The sequence below is a fragment of the Pipistrellus hanaki genome, assembly GCF_964339955.1.
Source record: "Pipistrellus hanaki genome assembly, chromosome: 15".
Classification (NCBI taxonomy): Eukaryota; Metazoa; Chordata; class Mammalia; order Chiroptera; family Vespertilionidae; genus Pipistrellus; species Pipistrellus hanaki.
In genome coordinates this window covers 14,692,565-14,710,842 of record NC_140517.1, presented here as the reverse complement: position 1 = coordinate 14,710,842, position 18,278 = coordinate 14,692,565, and the positions used below count along the sequence as shown (strand labels likewise).

Below are 18,278 nucleotides of genomic sequence, written 5' to 3'. Positions count from 1 at the left end.
CAGTTGAGGGCAACCAGGCCTGCAGGGGAGGGCAGTTGGGGGTGACCAGGCCTGTAGGGGAGGACAGTTAGTGGCAACCAAGCCGGCAGGGGAGCAGTTAGGTGTCGATCAGGCTGGCAGGGGAGTGGTTAGGGGGTGATCAAGCTGGCAGGCAGTCAGACATCCCTCAAGGGGTCTCAGATTGGAGAGGGTGCAGGCTGGGCTGAGGGACAACCCCCTCCCCCCCCCGCCCCCCCCCCCCCGTGCACGAATTTTGTACACCAGGCCTCTAGTATGCTATATAAAGTATAGGTGTTACTTTTTCCCCTAATTTTCCTCTTGCTTTTCAATAGCTTTTTTTTCTTTCTTTCTTTTTTTCAAATTTCTTATGGTCACATTATAAACAAGTTCAAACTATTGATAAATTCAAACCATATTTTTAGAAATTTCTAGGAACAGCAATTTTGACATCTGTACAGAAAGAAATAGCAAACATAATCCTGTTTCAACATCTACCAAAATAACTGTGAGAAAATTAAGTCAAAGCCATTTTCCTCGAGCATGTTTTCCCCCCTGCGTGTTCACTGACTCTCCTCCCTATAACATACTGCCTTTTCTTGTTCCTCTCAAATTCTCTCAATGGCCAATTCTTACAGAAATGATCCCAGCGAAGGATCAAAACGGAACCTCTTCCGGAAATGGGAGATTAGATTATACTTTTACAAAAAGTAAAGTCTAGAGGAAAACAATCAACTGGAATCTACGTTGTGAGGTTAAAACACAAACATCTGTGCCACCAAGAGGCACTTCTACTCTGTCATCCTCAGCCCCAGTTTTCACAGAGCAGCGAAAAGTTAATAGCAAAAATCAGCCCACCCCTCAAAAAAATAACCATACATACTATTCTCCCCTAGCATGTATTCCCAGGTTCCCTAACATGTCCCATATCTGAGTGGTGCTTGATAAAATGAGGACTTGGGCCTGTCAGGCACCAATGTTGTGTGCAGGCCCAGCTACAACACTGCTCCCCAGATTCAACTCCTCCTGAGGGACTGGAGCCCATTGTTCACTGTGATCACAGCACCCCACGTCTGCCTTTTCCAACCACATCTAACTTCCTACCACTTGGCGGAGGCAGGTCAAGATTCATCCTTCACATTTTTTTAAAAAATATATTTTTATTGATTTTTTACAGAGAGGAAGGGAGAGGGACAGAGAGCCAGAAATATCAATGAGAGAGACATCAACCAGCTGTCTCCTGCACACCCCCCACTGGGGATGTTCCCACAACCAATGCACATGCCCTTAACTGGAATCAAACCTGGGACCCTTGAGTCCTCAGACCGACGCTCTATCCACTGAGCCAAATCGGTTTCGGCCATCATTCACATTTTTAATGAGGACACCAAGGTTCAAGGTTACATGACTTACCCAGTAGCTGATATTCCGCTGACTGCTCATCGTGGCAGATGCACTACTGAGCTAAGGTAGCATTTTGCATCATCTCATTTAAGCTCACAACTTGAGAGATACGATTTCCATTTAACAATTGAGAGAGAGAAAGAAGCCTTGGAGAGAGGTTAACTTGTCTAAATTCAAACCTTCTAGAGGCAAAACTTAGGACCAGTGAATCACACACTGGAACGTGTTGTGACTAATGTACTCTCATGGCCTTCGGTGTACTGGGTGGGGAACTGATATCACACGAAGCAGAGAACACACTCAGACAATTTCACTTCTGCTGAGTGGAGTAGCGAGGTGTGCGTCTGATGGAACTGAGATACTGAAGTAGACGATGGTGATGGTGGTTGAACCCAGTGCGTTGAAAGTGCTCAATGAATAGTGAACCAACTTTTCAAAATGTTTGCTCTGCCAATGAGAAGGAAATTGATGGCTTTAATTTGGACTTCATCTGGAGCGAGAGGTAGTTAATCTTGCTCCAAATCCAGATATTTGGGAGACAGTCAATGAGGGAAGGAGAGAGGAACAATTTAGAGGCTAACCTAGATTATAAGTATTTTATGGGCCCAAACCTAACAGGTATGTCTGAAGTTCTAATACCAAAGCCATTATTACATTATACTAAACATGATGACCAGATTATGCACTTGGCTTCTCTATCACCATCAGCTCTATGATTTAAGAGGAGCTGTAGATTGTTTACAATTGAGTTTCCTCCAGTCAGCTAATCACCTGCATGTAAATAAGGGCCATGTTTCCTGTCTTTGGGATTAGAAACAAAAAAACATAGAAAACAAGTCAGAATATAATGTTTCTTAGCATAAAAAAAAACTTTATTGCTATCTCAGCTTAAAAGATGATCAAAAATATTTATTCTGCCCTTAACTCATAGCTTCATAGTGTGTCATGGAATGTAGTTTCATTTGTTATCTTCCCCTAAAGCAAGAAAAAGCAGAAAAATTCTAATGGTGTTTTTGGTTAGGAAACTAATTCTACATACAAGTTAGAGAAAATTACAGTTGCATGCTAAAATGAAGTATTTATAAAATAACAGGTATTTCATTTTAAAACAAAGCCATGAAAAAAGATGTTCCATTTCATTTTATTTATTATTGTTATTGTTATTTATTTTTTTTTTACAAATAATAGATTTGCTGCAACATGCTCTGGCTCATATTATTGAATTAAAAAATTTAACACATTTCAAAAATATCAAAAATACACTATAATGAGTCTTAGGACTACAATACGACAATGATTGCACAAAACCGTAAGATAGGAACTCACTGTCTGGATGACGTCCATTGGCAACAGCGAGAGGAAACCCTATAGCATCTGGGAGAAGTGCGTGAAATTTAAGAGTACAAGGAGCTTATGTGTGATTTGAATGATCACCAAATGAGGGAAACAGAGCAGGATTTACTGTAGCTGCTTTTCTCCATCTAGGAAGTGCTTACCCAGCTATGGGGCAAAAGTCACTAACTGGAGAGAAAGATTAACTTGCCTCCATGATTGGGGAGTAAAAAGTGACACAAGACAGTTCTATCGTGATGCTGCAGACATCACTGAATGGCTTGGAGACTATTTAATAATTAGTACATTTATTGATAACAGCCAAGTGCTCCCTTATGGAGGTCTCTTCATTAATAATTATTGAGTAGAGAGAGGTGAGCCTGTGGCTTCCAAGTACCTGCTTTTACTGAAGGTCTACATGGAAAGAAGAGCATCACATGATATTCAGTAGATCGGCCAAACCTAACTAACTGGCTCCATCTCCTGAAAAATAGCACTCGCTACAAACAATTATAATAGCACCCAATGATTACCAAGCTGCTCGTATTGGCTCTTCTATACACCAGGAAAAGGAACTCATAAGTGTATTGCGCGCACACACACACACACACTCACACTCACAGTAGTATAATAAAACCTTCACTTGCATTAGGAGTGGTAATTCAATGACTCTATTGGTAGCACGGTAGCTTTGATATACCAGCATTCAAATGTTCGCATATATTCCCAATTCATTTGGATAAAAGGAAGAATACCATGGCTGCCAAGACTCATGTATTTTTCTTTCTTCCATAGGACTGCTGAACTGCTCCCATCAGCAGTAGTGATGATATTTTCAGAAATTCTCTTAAATTTTTGTATTCAATGGGAGGTACACACAGAGACCTGAGAATCATGCAGAGGCCAAGATCTCTGGACTAGAGATCCATGGTTCTCTGCCCACCTGGAGAACACATCCTCTGGGTACAGTCCTAGGAGGGAGGTTACATTCACCTGGAGACAGATTACTGTCTTTCACCACCGAACAGTCTAATCGGTTCACACAATGACTGCAAACGACCTCACAGGTCAGGAGATTCTGTATATTTTTGGTAATGGGCTATGGCCTTTTTACCCTCTGTGTTAATACAGAGCAATCACAGAGAAAAAGGAACTAAAGGAAGTTACAAAGAAGAATAAATAGTTTTGGTATAGCCTATATTAAAGATATCCAACACAACCTAGTATTTCCTGAAAATAAATCTACTACACAGAACATCTGGAACTTCGGAGTTCTTCTGACTGAAAAGTAAGTACGTTTAACTTCTGGAAAAGTCATTTCAGAAGTGGGTTTTGTGATGGTTCCCTTAAGGGTGGGTAACAAAGAGAAGACAAGAAGAAGGTTCACAGATAAAGGACAATTTTTAAGAGACTATACTATTAAAGTGGTATATTCCCAAAACAACTTTCTCTTCTAGACAACACCACTATTCTATAACTCAGAGCTTCTGCTGTCTGGGTAGAAAGATGTTTTATATCACCCATCACTATTATCTTGGGTGTTTCCTTCATTTTCATTTTCCCTTCATTTTATTTTTTTTCATTTTCCTATATAAAAATAAGGCAGCAACACACTATTGTTCCCATCTTTCTAACAGCACCTAAACTTTGTATGAACTACTATGTTCCCCACTTCAAATCAAGACCTGAGTTCTAAAATTCTGCAGTAGCTGACCAGTAGTTTGACACAGGGAAGTCAAGTATTCCTGAAAATTTGGGGACCCAAATTCAGACTCTTGAGGAGTTGAACTTAGACAGTCATTAAGTGGTATGGAATCCTCCAAGAGTGTATGTACCCCACCAAAACACACATGTGGGTGTGGGGCCTCTGAAAAGGTGAAGATACATGATGACCAACCATTTGTGGACAGGACCCTACTTATGTATATATCAACCCTATCTTTAACATTATTTCTTATGAAACAAATTAAAAATGGTTCCACTCTGCTTTCTTCTTAATTGTGAAAGTATTCTAGAAATCACTCAAAGCACATTCCCCATGGGTAAAATCAAGCAGTGTCAAAATTTTGTAGGAATAAATAGAAATTCATTTTCCTAAGTAAATCTAATGGAAAAGGCAACAGAACAGAAATATGGAAGGAACTGCATTTTGCTAGGGTTATGTGGAATGTGCAAAAAACATAGTAAATCACATTTTCTGTAAGCTTAGGATTTTTAAATTCTCTGTTATATTAGTAATTGATCCTAGTATTCTCAAACCATGTGACGTGGATAAGCAGTTTTCAGTACTCTGTTAAACACTAAAGAGGTGCACTCTCCACTCACTTGCAACATTTTAGAAAACCATCCCTAAGCTCTAGAGTAAGAGAAGGAGCCTAACACCTGAGCTCCATCCATCCTTCTGTCCTCACTCAGCCTGTCTGTTCAGGGTCATCTGCCATTAAATACTCAAGGTTACCTGGATGTGAGCAGCACCAGCCTTGGCCCTACCGCCAGGAGGCTGACTGCCACTCCATCAGGTGTTATGAAAAGAGGCCAATCCCCACAAAGGCCTCTCTCTCGACCTGCTGGGGAACTCCTAGCAAGTGTCACATTCATCAAGGAGCTTTTCTCTCTTTTTTGTGATTTTGGGGAAGTAGTCTTAGTCTTCACTTCTTTCCCATCTTCACCGCCCCCCCAAAAAAGATTCTATTCCCCCAAGCTTCTCAGGAGCTTTCACAGTCTGACATCCAACAATTAAATCAATTTCCCAGGACCCTGCCTTAGTACCCTCATGCAAGGCTCCAACACCTGATGCTCATTCTACCTACGGAGACCACGGTGCTGGGCTGCCTCTAAGAAGATTGGCTCGAGTGCAGATTCGAAAATAAAAAGTTCACAGTCAATGAAAAGTGCTCTCGTTACATTACATACATAAATTATCTGTTTGATTGGTTCTACATTTCCAATAAACGTCATTTTGATAGGCTGTATTCTCGTAGAGAAGAATGAAAAGTCATGTGACTAGACACATCACATCCCATCAGTTAGGTTGAGATATAAGGTGATTCCTCTGTCATAGAGATCCATCAGCAGCAATCAGTAAAGGGAATCATCTTCAGTTATTTTCCTCCACAGAAATAGTCCCTTTCCTACCCAGGCAGGCAAATTCTCAAAATTATCCTAGGAGAGAAAGGGTTAATGGCAGGTGGCAGGACTGTTACAGAGCAACATCTGCTTTATTCCCAGTAACTCTGGGAATCCCAGTGCAGGTTAAAAGTGAAACGTAACACTGATGGTGTTTACTAACTTATCCAGAGTGAGACCCTGATAGCGCTCACCATTTTTGGCTCCAAGTTCTACCTCCTTCATCTATGGTTTAGAAATGCAGAGGCAACATGCCTCTGGAAGGATCCCCAGCCCGACCCCACATGGCCTTCCCAAGTGCTGGGCTGCTGGGAAGGGTCACAGTGCCGTGTCAAACTCCTCGGGGAGCTCGGTCCGATCCTCTTCAATCAGCTCAGGCTCGGGCCTGCTTTCCTGGTGTTGCTTCATTTGCTCCTTCACTTCTTCTTCCAGGTCACGAGGTAAAACAAACTGATCCTCCGGCTCCAGCTGCGTGGGGGCAGCAAAATAGCCAGTTTTCTTCTTAGGTGCTTCTGTGGCCACTTCAATGAGGTTCAGGCTGTCTTCGAGGGGCACAACCGAGCCATTAGAGAGTTTCTTCCCGTAGAGACAGGAGGTGGAGGGAGACTTCTGTAGCTCCATCCTGTCCTTGCTCACCGGCAGAAGTATGCCACTGTTCACACTGTTCTGTCTGCGGATCCCAAAAAACAATCCTCTCCCATGTTCCTCGGGACACGGGGCGGGAGAATTCTTTGGGAGCGTGGGCGAGCTCTCCCTCCCCCTACAGCAGTGGATATCCACTTCCACTTCTACTTTGCTGCCGTTGGTTATGACCCCTTCGACGGGCTGGTCATCGTCACTGTCCAGGCCATTGTCAGACTGGTTACTCGAGAAAGTCGCACAAGAAGGCTGGCGCTGAAACACCGCGGAGGCGGGGGCGGGGTGGAGGCTGCAGCGCCTCTCTGGCCGGGGGAGCAAGCCCGCGTCCAGGCTGGCGGCGTTATGCTCATCAGAAGCGGTGGACCCCACCTCGCTGCTCACCTCCGACGTGGACATCTCGCTGCTGAACTCAGAGGCGATCCCGCTGCTGGAGGAAGGAGTGGTTGGCTTGAGCGGGTCCTTGATGGTGGTGGTTGGAGCAAATCCCCCGGGACCTGGGAGGCTGAGCCCATTCATCTCACAAGTGCAGCCCTCCTCACCCATGTTCAAATAAACCACTACTGCCCCCACATTGTCCTGACAACCGTAGCTCTGCGCTAATGTGCACAGCTTCTTGGCAGCTGCTAATGGGTCCTGTACATGGCGCACTGCACTGACAGCTTCTGTGTATGACAAGTGTTCCCACAATGCTTTGTTTCCCAGGATCAACAACTCGTCCTGAATGGTAAGTGTAGTGGAAGAGATGTAGGGCTTGGGGAGGATCCAAGGGTAGAGATATGTACAGCCCAGCATCCGGGTGCAGCAGGTTACCCCATTCACTTTGTTATCCTAGAGGCAGCAGAATGCAAATTTTGAAAAACACGCAACAATGACATACAATTTATATCTTTCTATCTCACAATGCTTACAGCTCTACAAAAAAAAAAACAAAACAGAACTGGCATGTATTATGGTTTTTCCGAAGATCTGTGTATTTTAAGTGGCCTTACAAAACTAAATGTATAAAATCCTAAAAGAACAAAATATCAGATGGTTATACTGAATATTCAGAGGACTAAAGTTAAAACCAATTAAAATCAAGTGGCTAAAAGGTACCTCAATCTCAACCTGAAGTAAAGGCCTCAGCATGTCCTTAAATAGAAAGACATCTGTTAGAAAAATAAGGGGCAGAACTGTCATTAATTCTCCATCACTAGTGTTCTCAGAGAGGCCAAAACTCAGATGGGTCACTAAAAATGATTTCTCATTCAAAGGCACAGTTAGGACTGAAAAGATTCAGGAAGATATTAAATGACTAAGGCAATCTTTGTGGCTAAAGCATTAAGTAATCTCCAAAATTATGTAGCCTAAAAAAGGAAAGTCTGAAATCTGCAGTAAATGTACCTAATCTGTAAGGATTATAACCAAAAATGAGTAACAGATCAAGTCACAATTGGTATAATTCCAAACTTAAAGGAAAAACCTTAGTAACAGATGGGGATGTTCATCTGCCAGATACTTGATACTTATTTCTTTTCAAGATAAAACCAAGAAAAACCTCCAAAGCCATCAATAAATTTATTTCATAGTTGCAGTCATTATCTGGGTGAAAATCCTGGCTCTCTATTTACCAGAACTTATCACAAACACTAAATTTTATTTTCTTCAACTGTGAAATGGAAATAAAAGCAATTCTTTCATGGCTGTTATTATGAAGATTAAGCAAAATAATGAAAGCACAGTGCTTAGCAAATAAGCAAACAATATCTGTGTTTAAAATAACGTTTATAGTCAAAACTGGTTTGGCTCAGTGGATAGAGCGTTGGCCTGCGGACTGAAAGGTCCCAGGTTCAATTCCGGTCAAGGGCATGTACCTTGGTTGCGGGCACATCCCCAGTAGGGGGTGTGCAGGAGGCAGCTGGTCGATGTTTCTCTCTCATCGATGTTTCTAACTCTATCCCTCTCCCTTCCTCTCTGTAAAAATCAATAAAATATATTTAAAAAATAAAAATAACGTTTATAAAAATATTTCCTACTTGTCTAGAATCCTCTTTACCCCCAAAATTGAAACATTACTAAATTCTGTAAGAATAGATTAATCATACAAAACGTTCTTTTATCTTTCATTTTTGTTTTCACTGAAAGACCTTCCTAAGACTATAATGCCTCAGAGTTCCAGAATCTTCATTGTATCAACCACATTGTGATATACTTTTTTTGGTTGCTTCCTTGGATAAAATCTAATATGGATAGTCCTGACAGAATTCTGACAGAACAAAGAGCCCAGAAATGAACCCACAAACATAGCCCACTGATCTTTGACAAAGAGTAAAGGCAACGCCATGGAGAAAGGGCAGTCTATTCAACCAATGCTGCTCGAACGACTGGACATTCACATGCAAAAAAGAAAGAAAAATAATCTAGACATGGAGCTTTCACCTTTCCAAAAATTAATTCAAAACCAATCTGAACTTCCAAAACTTCCAAAAGATAGGACAGAAAGAAAATCTAGGTGACCTTGGGTTTGGCAATAAGTTTTTAGATACAACACCAAAACATGAACCATGAAAGAAAAATAAGTGGGACTTCATTAAAATTAAAAACTTCTCTGCAAAAGACAGTGATTAAAAAAATGAGAAGACAAGCCACAGACAGGGAGAAAGTATTTACAAAACACATATATGATAAGGACTTGTATCCAAAATTCAGAGTTCTTAAAGTTCAGCCATATAGAAACAAACAATTCAATTAAAAATGGGCAAAAGATCTGAACAGAATTCTGCTTTGCAGTAAACAATGCTCACATGAATTGCTAACGTCTCTTTGAAAGCAAAAATGCTATGCTAATTTCTGAAACAGAAGAAAAGCTATAAAATTGTGGAGATACTGGTGCTTCATTATTTAAAAAAGAAAATATAACCAGAGCATATAAGCCAAATACAACTGTATTATGAACAGAAAAAATTATTTTGAAACTTTGAATTTCAGAATAGGATGTCAAACTATAGGAGTGTTTCTCTTCTGTTTGAAAATTAACCAAAGGGAACGTTTACCTTCATTTTACCTGCTAGCTATACATCTAAGCAGTGATTTTCAGCAGGTGTGCTGACACAATTTTTAAAACATGCAATACCTTACTATTTAGTCAAGGGCACTGACCTCTTTTCCCTTAGGTTGTCAAATTAAAAAATGACAACACAACAGCCAATATAACAATAGCTATCTGGTGTGAATGAATCAAAATTATACTTTTTTTTTTTCAGATCAGGAAAGAGAATATTTTTTGGTGTGCTGCAGAATTTTAGTAATCAGTTTATGTATGCCATGAGATGAAAAAGACTGAAAATAGCTGACCTGAAGCATCAAATTCAGATTTTTCCTTCTAATTAATTTGCCTTTTCTTCTGGCTGGTCATTAGCTGCTCATTAGCTTTTCTCCTAGGACTATTCTCTGACTGGATACAGTTTACAAGGCTTGACAGGAGGAAAGTGGGCCTCCACTGCCATTACGCAAACACATTCACTAGATTTGGGGAGGAGTGACCGGTGGAGAGCGAGACTCACCTCTGTTATGATGGCTTTTTGGTCCTTCACTCTTTGGGCCTCGTCCGCATCCTGTTCCAGGCTGAAGACTTTAGAGAGGGGCACTGGTTTCCCACCTCGACACAAGACTGCTTGGCACGTGCCCACGTTGGCCACCGTCAAGCTAAAACTACTTGTTGAGTCGGCAATGTCAGGGCGGACGTAACAAAGAAGAGCAGAGGAGCCCAGCTTCTGACCAGCCATCCCTAATTTCCTGTTTAGAGAGAAAATGAAGACCTGGTAGCTAGAGTAAGAAGAAAGTGGCAGTCCTTCATGGCCACGGTTTCCTTGTTTTCCGGCCATGTGGCTGAACCAGCCCCACCCTTATCCACCCGAAGGCAGTCTCTGGCTATAGGTGATAATGGTGAACAGAGTTCTGCCTTCCGTGCTTAGCTCACTGAGAAAAGGAATTTTACACCACGGGTGAGGTCAAAGGAGAGAGTAAGGTACATCTTTCTCTGCTCCTTCTATTGTGTCTAATCATTGACCACAATGGCCTAACTCAGTGGTTTCAACTTTAGAGCATCAAAATCACTTAGGGCTTGTAAAAACACAGATTGCTGGGCCCACCCCCAGAATTTGATTCAGTAGATAAGGAGCTAGCCTAACAACCTGCATTTCTAACAAGTTTCCAATGATGTTGAAGCTGCTGAGGCTGTTGTCCTAGAACAACACATTGAGAGCCGCACATTTAGGTTGTAAGTTCCTTGAAGGAAGGATCATAATTTCCCCTGTATTTCTTCCATACATATGGCATCCATCCCTAGCTCGCTCTGTTCACTAATGAGTTTGCAGACCACTGGGATAGGGCTTAATCACAAGGAACAACAACAGCCTGTAATTAATGGAATCGAGAGTCTAGGTCAGTGGTCCGCAAACTCATTAGTTAACGGAGTGGCAAACTGAGGCTCACGAGCCACAGTTTGCTGACCACTGGCTTAGAAGATTAGTTGGTAAATCCCAATAAGTATTCAAAGCACATGAATCTGACCAGTGCTTAACGTGCTGTAGGTCATTGACTCCTTAGAGAATCTTATGAAAGCTTACCATGCTCCTTCCCCCAAATGCACATATACACACACAACCTTTCCCACATCGTTTCTGGGCTTTCCAGATCTTCAGGAGCCTTTGGGTTCAACAGAGAAAACACAGATGTTTCCACAGGCTTTTTAGAGTACCAAAATCCCCACATTCTATGCTGATTTGGAGAGAACAGCCAGGGCAGAAGGAGCAAGATCTTATCTTGATTCTGTACCTGTAATTTAGACTCTGGCCTTCTGGCTTTAGTGAGATTTTCCAAAAGCAGAACTGAGTCAGGGATTATTCAACCCACCTGCTTACCTGTGAGATACCAAGAAGGTGTGAGCCATGGAAACGGTGTCACTGGACGAGTGCTGGACCTCCTCCAGAAGCACGTCTGCCACCGTGCACTGCAGGAGGCGGGGGAGCTCCTCATTCCGGTCCCCATCGAACATGCCGTACACGGCTCCCACGCCCTCCGCAAAGGTATCCACAGCTAGCGAAGATACACACAGCCTATCCCAGAAAGACAAACACCAAAGAAAGTTCTTGGTAAAAGGATTATTCTCTGGGGAGCCTTCTTTAAAAAACTAAGTGTTAATTGAGGGTGGAGAAGAACAAGAGTAAATCCTAACCTACAAATGAAAAGTGTTACATAATTAGGCAGCATTTGAAAGAGCTGATGACTAACGGGAATCCAGCCACATTCAGAAGCTGTACACATTTTAACTTTGCAATGCTGCCAAAGCTGGAAAGATGAATGTTTTCTCTTAGTAGTTATCAAAGACTAGTATTGTTAATGCCCTTTAGCCAGAGGCCCCAGGTGCACGCCTGTGGTTGGATGAGTTGAGTGTATTATGCCCTTAGCAAGGCAGAATGCACATCATGGAACTCTGGGGAGTGTAGGTCAGACCTAGCACAGGGTGTGGGCTTTGGTTGGGTCACTTTGGAGAAGGTCTAATGAAGCGGTGATCATACTAGAGTGGGGGCTGCCAGAAAGCAGGGCCATTCGAAGGTTGGGTATCTCAATCAATCTTATCTATAGGAGAAGATTAGCATAAGGATAAAGCTGTAATTGGTACAGAAAGTACCCCGTTTTCCCGAAAATAAGACAGTGTCTTATATTAATTTTTGCTCCCAAAGATGCGCTAGGTCTTATTTTCAGGGGATGTCTTATTTTTCCATGAAGAAGAATATGGTACACGTTTATTGTTAAATGAAACTAAAGGAAATTTATTACCTATTTACGGTACGGTAGTAAGGTAGTTGTCAACACAAACCAGACAAACTGTGAATCCTACAGTATCAAGAATTTACTCATTTATTCAATGACAATCATGTCATCATCTTCTGGAACATCATCATAACAATCCAATTCCTGAATTTCCTGGTGAATTTCTTGTGACTCCATTGGAGGATGTCTTATTTTCAGGAAAACACGGTAGTAGTCGCCCATTTTATGGTAGGGATGAGAGAGCATTTGGTATTTTGGGACCTGCACATTCATCTTGTTGTTGTCCCACTGGATCATGGTCTCAAAGGGATATTATCTGATGCTGATATTCTGTGACTTGTTTACATCCAACAAGAGAATACGTCCTAGGTTTAGCATCAGATCAGTTCCCAGATGTCAGCGGCTACCTTTCTTCTTTCTCAGTCTCCATGGCCAAGATACTCACTTGTTCCTCTGCCCTGCCATCTCAGCCAGTCCATGGCTCCAAAACGTTGATGTAACTGTAGGATCCGTGGTTGGCAAAGGTTTCTGGTCAATTTTCAGGGTTGTGATATGGCTATGGGAAGTGGAAGAAGGGAAGATTAAACTGTAAATACTTCTGTATGTTACAAAAACTATCCTAACAATACTATATACTTTTATAAAATAGACTGTTGACAGACTAAGATTCATTTCCAGAGGGACTCACTTGAAAGTAGTGTGCTGACCCCCTGGCCAAGGTGGAGAAAGGAAAAGGCTAGGAGGAAGATATAGGGGCCAAATATTTTACAATTGACGCTGTTCTCTCTATGAAAACTAGGCACAACGAAGACTTCAACATTCCAGCCAAATGTTACTTATTTTAAGTATTTTGATACAATTAAGTCTTGGTACAATGAATGAGCTTGTACTGTCTCTTACATGTTGTAATGTAATGTGCTCTGTGCCACCTAAACCACTTGAGAAGTCCCCACATGGCTGGTGGGACTAAGAGCACATGGGGGTTCATTTTCAAAAGTTTTCTTACCTAAATGTGTCCAGTGTCTTGTGTTCCAGAACCAGGTTTGTATTTCCAGTCAGGTCAAGGTCCTGTAAGGTAGCAGGCAGGGCCTCTGGGATCAGGATTTCTGTCAAGTCATTACAACTTAGGTCTACAAACTGAGGGGGGAAAAATGGAAAAAATTAAAAGAAAATACATCATATTATAGGTAGTTAATTCTTAACTCTCTAATATTCAGTCTACTACTATGTCTTCCAAGGGAACTTAATTTTTCCCCAGGAATCCACTGAATATTCTGTGATCCCTAATTGCCATGTCCTTCTTCCTTATGAGGTCAACCTCATTCACTCTCCTTCCACTCCCCCCAGAGGGACAGCATTCCAGCAAGTGAAAGTACCTGGATCTGAGGCAAATGCAGTATTTCTGGGAAAATGCTGATGTTGTTGGAGTGTGCGACAAGGGTGTGCAGCCTTTTGCAGTTCGCTATGGTCGTGGGAATGGTTTTAAGCTTGTTGCCACTTAGGTTCAGTTCCTCCAATTGTTCCAATTTATTTAGCTTGCTGAAAAAGAAACACCAATATTCCACACTGCACCCTAAAGGAGCTGCCAAGCAAGTGTTACAGCAGCCAGAGTGCAGAGGTGTGGCCCACTGCCAGATGCCTGGCCGTAATGAAATGATCAGAGATCCCAGAAAGGGAAGGGCTCCCCAAGGTGACTGCTGCTGCCAAACCTCAGCGTGTGTTTGCAGGGGCTGGAGCTGCCCTGGCTTCTCTGACAGCTGTTGGATCTTGTGCATGAACAGCTTCCTATTATGTGACTTACAGGGAGTGGCTGAATCAGCATTGGCCTAGAATTGGTAGATTTCACCACTAACTAGTTGCAAAATACTGCATAAGTTAATGCCGATTTATATCAATATCCTCAGCTATAAAAGAAGCTGTACTAAATAATCATTAAGAGACTTTTCAGTTTTAAATATCTACTGTTACCTATACATAACACAGTCTATCTTCACTAAGCATTATATTGAGTCATTATTTTATATATATATATATATATATATATATATATATATATATATATATATAATTGATTTTTCACAGAGAGGAAGGGAGAAAGATAGAGAGCTAGAAACATCGATGAGAGAGAAACATCGACCAGCTGCCTCTTGCACACCCTCTACCGGGGATGTGCCCGCAACTAACGTACATGCCCTTGACTGGAATCGAACCTGGGACCTTTCAATCCGCAGACCGACGCTCTACCGCTGAGCCAAACCGGTTTCGGCTTGAGTCGTTATTATCCATACAGCGCTGTGCTAAGAATGTTAATGCAATGTGCTTCACCGTTCCGCTGGATTGAGCAAAGCTTTCTCCACAATAACCAAAATATCTTAAGATGGCCTAACACCTTTATCTAGATTATTACAAGTTGCTCTAATATGACATATCATAATTTGCATTGCTAGGAAAGCCATAAATACTTTTTAATAATTAAGCTCAGTAAATTAAAACTGCTATTTAATTACTGCTAATTAATTAATAGTAATATATATTCACTGAAAAAAAATTGGAAAAAGGGACAAGGAAAACAGAGGTGGAAAAATAATCATACTACCAGAGAACTCTGATGACTTTACGGTGGAGGGTATTCTTGTCCTGTGTCATGCACGAAACTATATTTTAAATTAAAAAAGGATGCTACATTATATTTTACAACTTGATGTGTTTTTTTACTTAATACGTTTTAAGTGTTCCATGTCTACATCTCATGCTGTTCTCTCATACGCCTCCCTGCTCGGATCTGCTACTACTTTCTGACTTGTGGACAGAAACACAGTGAGAGTCCCTCTCAGCCAGTCTCTTACGGAGTGCCCAGACCTGTGCTTGATTTTGAAAATAGTGCAAAAGAATGTCTTCTTATAAGTGAAGAAGCCTGGCTATTATTCATCTCTTCCTCCTGGAAGGTCAACACCCCCAGGCTCTGTGCAATGCAATGAGCTACCTACATATACCTTTAACATCCTGCATTTATTATGCTGCATTGCAACTGCCTATATACTTACCAATGTCCCCAACTTGAGGACAGAGGCTGTAACTTAATCGACACTGTTTCCCTAGTACTTACTTAGTACTTGACATACAGTAGGCATTCAATATACACAGCTGACCCTGAACAAAATGGATTTGAATTGTGCTCATCCACTTATACACTGATTTTTTTTTCCCCAATAAATACAGTTGGTTCTTCATGCTACAGATTTCCTACCCCTGGATTCAACCAACTGTGGATGGGAAACAGCATTTTCACATTCCCAATCATGGTCTACCAGCTGCAGATCAAACATATTGTTTTGCATCCATAGTTAGTTGAATCCACATATGTAAAGGGCCAACTGTAGAGTGAAAAGCCACATGTGGATTATCGATTGTATGGGGGTTGGTTCCCACTAGCGCCCAGCTTATTCAAGGATCAACTGAACATAATGAATAAATTAATGAACTCAACAGTACTTTTATGAAGCAGTGCTGACATGAAAACAGAAATAAATTGTCTCCAGAATTTCTTTAACTTATTTCATAAGCCTGTACTTTTCTAGGTTGCAAATTCTCAGACCATTCATTATCTGCTAAATACAACTAAGAATTTAACACATTTTAACCACAATTTTTCCAGTTACTGATACGTAACAACTAGGTACAAACACTTTCCCATTCAACTAGTAGAATCCATAAATCACTCCACATAAAGCAAGAATACCTAGTGAGATTGTGGTAATGTAGTCTAACAAATGCAGAATGCCTGTTATTTGTCTGAAATGACCAAAGTGTGCATTTGTTTACCTTGCGGGAAAAGTCTGTAGCTGGTTGTTTGCAAGATGCAAGATTCGCAGGTGTGGGTGCCCGACCAGGACGGGCACACACTGATCTGTCAGGAGGTTGTTGGTCAGATAGAGTAGCTGCAGGGCACTCAGGCTCTCCTCCCCTGCAGAAGCAGATGGCAAGGACTCCAGACTATTTGCGGATGCATTCAAGTACCTGAGGCTGACAGAACACACACATCATCTCCTGCATGGTTATCTGTTGCCTTAGGTAGAAAAAAATCATGCCATCTCAGTAGGGCACCCTGCCATTACATGCTCCAAAATGCATGACAAATGAAACTTCCTCCAGGTGGTTTTCTCTAATTGATTCTAACAATCAAAGTTCCTTTTACTCAACTCATGCACGCCAAATAGACAGGAAATAGACAGGCTTGGTAGTAGTCCCGGGCTTCTGTAGTGGCCTGAAATCTACCTTAGCTTTATCTTTACTATACGTCACCCCCAAAAGAGTGCTGTTGAGAATCATGTTCACAAATATCCAAACTGTGAAGACACTCTTCGGGAAAAAATTTTGTCAGATTTCAACATCATCGTATTTATTTAGCCAAGCCCTTTGAAATCCCCTAATAATGGGCACAATGCTGTTTCCAACTGTTTGCTGTTAAAGACATTATAATGAGCACCTTTGTATCCTTATCCAATTATTTCTCTATACTACATTCCCAGAAGCAAAACTGGTGAGGTCAAAAGATACACATATCTCAAAATTTTCATATATATTGCCAAACTGAGCTCCAGAAAGGGCAATACCAATTATACTTACAATATGTTTTATATATACAAACATTGTTTTTCTTTCTGTTTTATATACAAACATTTTTTAGAATTTCCAAAGATTTTATTTTTTGGATAGTCCAGCCAAGTGTACTGAGATGTATAAGCTGCCACACAAAGAACAAACCAGACAATTGTAAGCTAAATGCCTTTTGTATGTTTCCTGTAGCCAGCAATTTTCAACCTTTGCATCTCATGGCACATAAAAACTACTTGAAATTCTATGAACACCAAAGAAGATATATTTCTAGCTGATCTGACAAAAAAAAAAAAGAGGTATAATTTTGATTCACTCACACCAGAGGGCTTGTTTTGGCTGTTGTCATTATTTTATGTGACAATCTAAAGGAAAAGAGGTCAGTGCCCCTGACTAAATAGTCTGGTATTACATGTTTTAAACATTCTTGCAGCACACCAATTGAAAATCACTGTTATAGCCTATGTTAAATGACTACTGCTTATCTCTATTTTCTCCATTTCTAAAGTGAAGATAATATTGCCTTCTCCATATTGCAGAAGGCTATAAAAACAAATCTTCATTGAAAGGTGGGTGACATACAAGTTAGGCATACCTGATTATGGGTGTTAAAGTAAGAAAACATATTACTTATTGCTAATTTACAATGAGAAAGCAAGCAACACCTTCTGAAACAGTGTTACCTTCAAATGCAGTTTTCAAAGTAGGCAGTAAAAGAGTGATGCAAATAAAGAATAAAACTCAATGATAGCTTGGTAAAGCTAGAAGCAAAAACAATTTTAGTGGTATGTCCTTTTCTCCTGATGAGAAAGCTGAAAATTGTCAAGAAAGTGGCATGAGAGCACTGCAATTTCTCTTTAAAGGTCATAACTGTATTCATTTTCTGAGATGAAAGCCTGAACCTTCCCCACCTGTTTGAAACTGTTTACAACACCAAAACTTCTTACGTATTTGATGGTTAATTCAACTCTAGAGTTGAAGATTACCACCTCATAAAACAGTTTCCTATTTTATTTCATAGAAAGTACAAATGTCTCCACCCTTAGCTGTGCTATGAGGTAAACTATAAATCTAGTTCCAAAGGTCACCCCAATGACAAGTCAGAGCAGTCCGTGTAGCCAAATGATTCTGCTCTTCTAAAGAACGTCGATGGTACTTACTTTAAGGCCTTGGAGAAGAGGGTGTCTGGCAGCCTGGTGAGCAGGTTATGCTGAATATCCAGCACCTCCAGGGGGATGTGCTCCACCAGCGCTGGGAGGTTCTGCACGTGATTGTGTCCCACCATCAGTTTCCGAAGACTCAAGCTACTAAGAATTCTGGAAGTGGGCGGGGAGAGGGGACAGTACAAAGAA

General features: G+C 41.1%; 1 protein-coding gene across 1 annotated transcript in view; it reads right to left on the bottom strand.

Moving 5' to 3' along the window:
• Positions 1-5,622: 5,622 nt before the first annotated feature.
• PHLPP2 (PH domain and leucine rich repeat protein phosphatase 2) overlaps positions 5,623-18,278 on the bottom strand; it is a 60,987-nt gene continuing 48,331 nt past the window's right edge. The window contains exons 12-19 of the mRNA XM_084905384.1: positions 18,087-18,242; positions 16,135-16,335; positions 13,689-13,851; positions 13,319-13,449; positions 12,758-12,868; positions 11,400-11,594; positions 10,041-10,272; positions 5,623-7,326 (exon numbers count right to left, since the gene is read on the bottom strand). Coding sequence (XP_084761510.1) covers positions 6,178-7,326; positions 10,041-10,272; positions 11,400-11,594; positions 12,758-12,868; positions 13,319-13,449; positions 13,689-13,851; positions 16,135-16,335; positions 18,087-18,242 — 2,338 coding nt within the window. The 3' untranslated portion in view covers positions 5,623-6,177. The remainder of the gene's footprint in view (positions 7,327-10,040; positions 10,273-11,399; positions 11,595-12,757; positions 12,869-13,318; positions 13,450-13,688; positions 13,852-16,134; positions 16,336-18,086; positions 18,243-18,278) is intronic.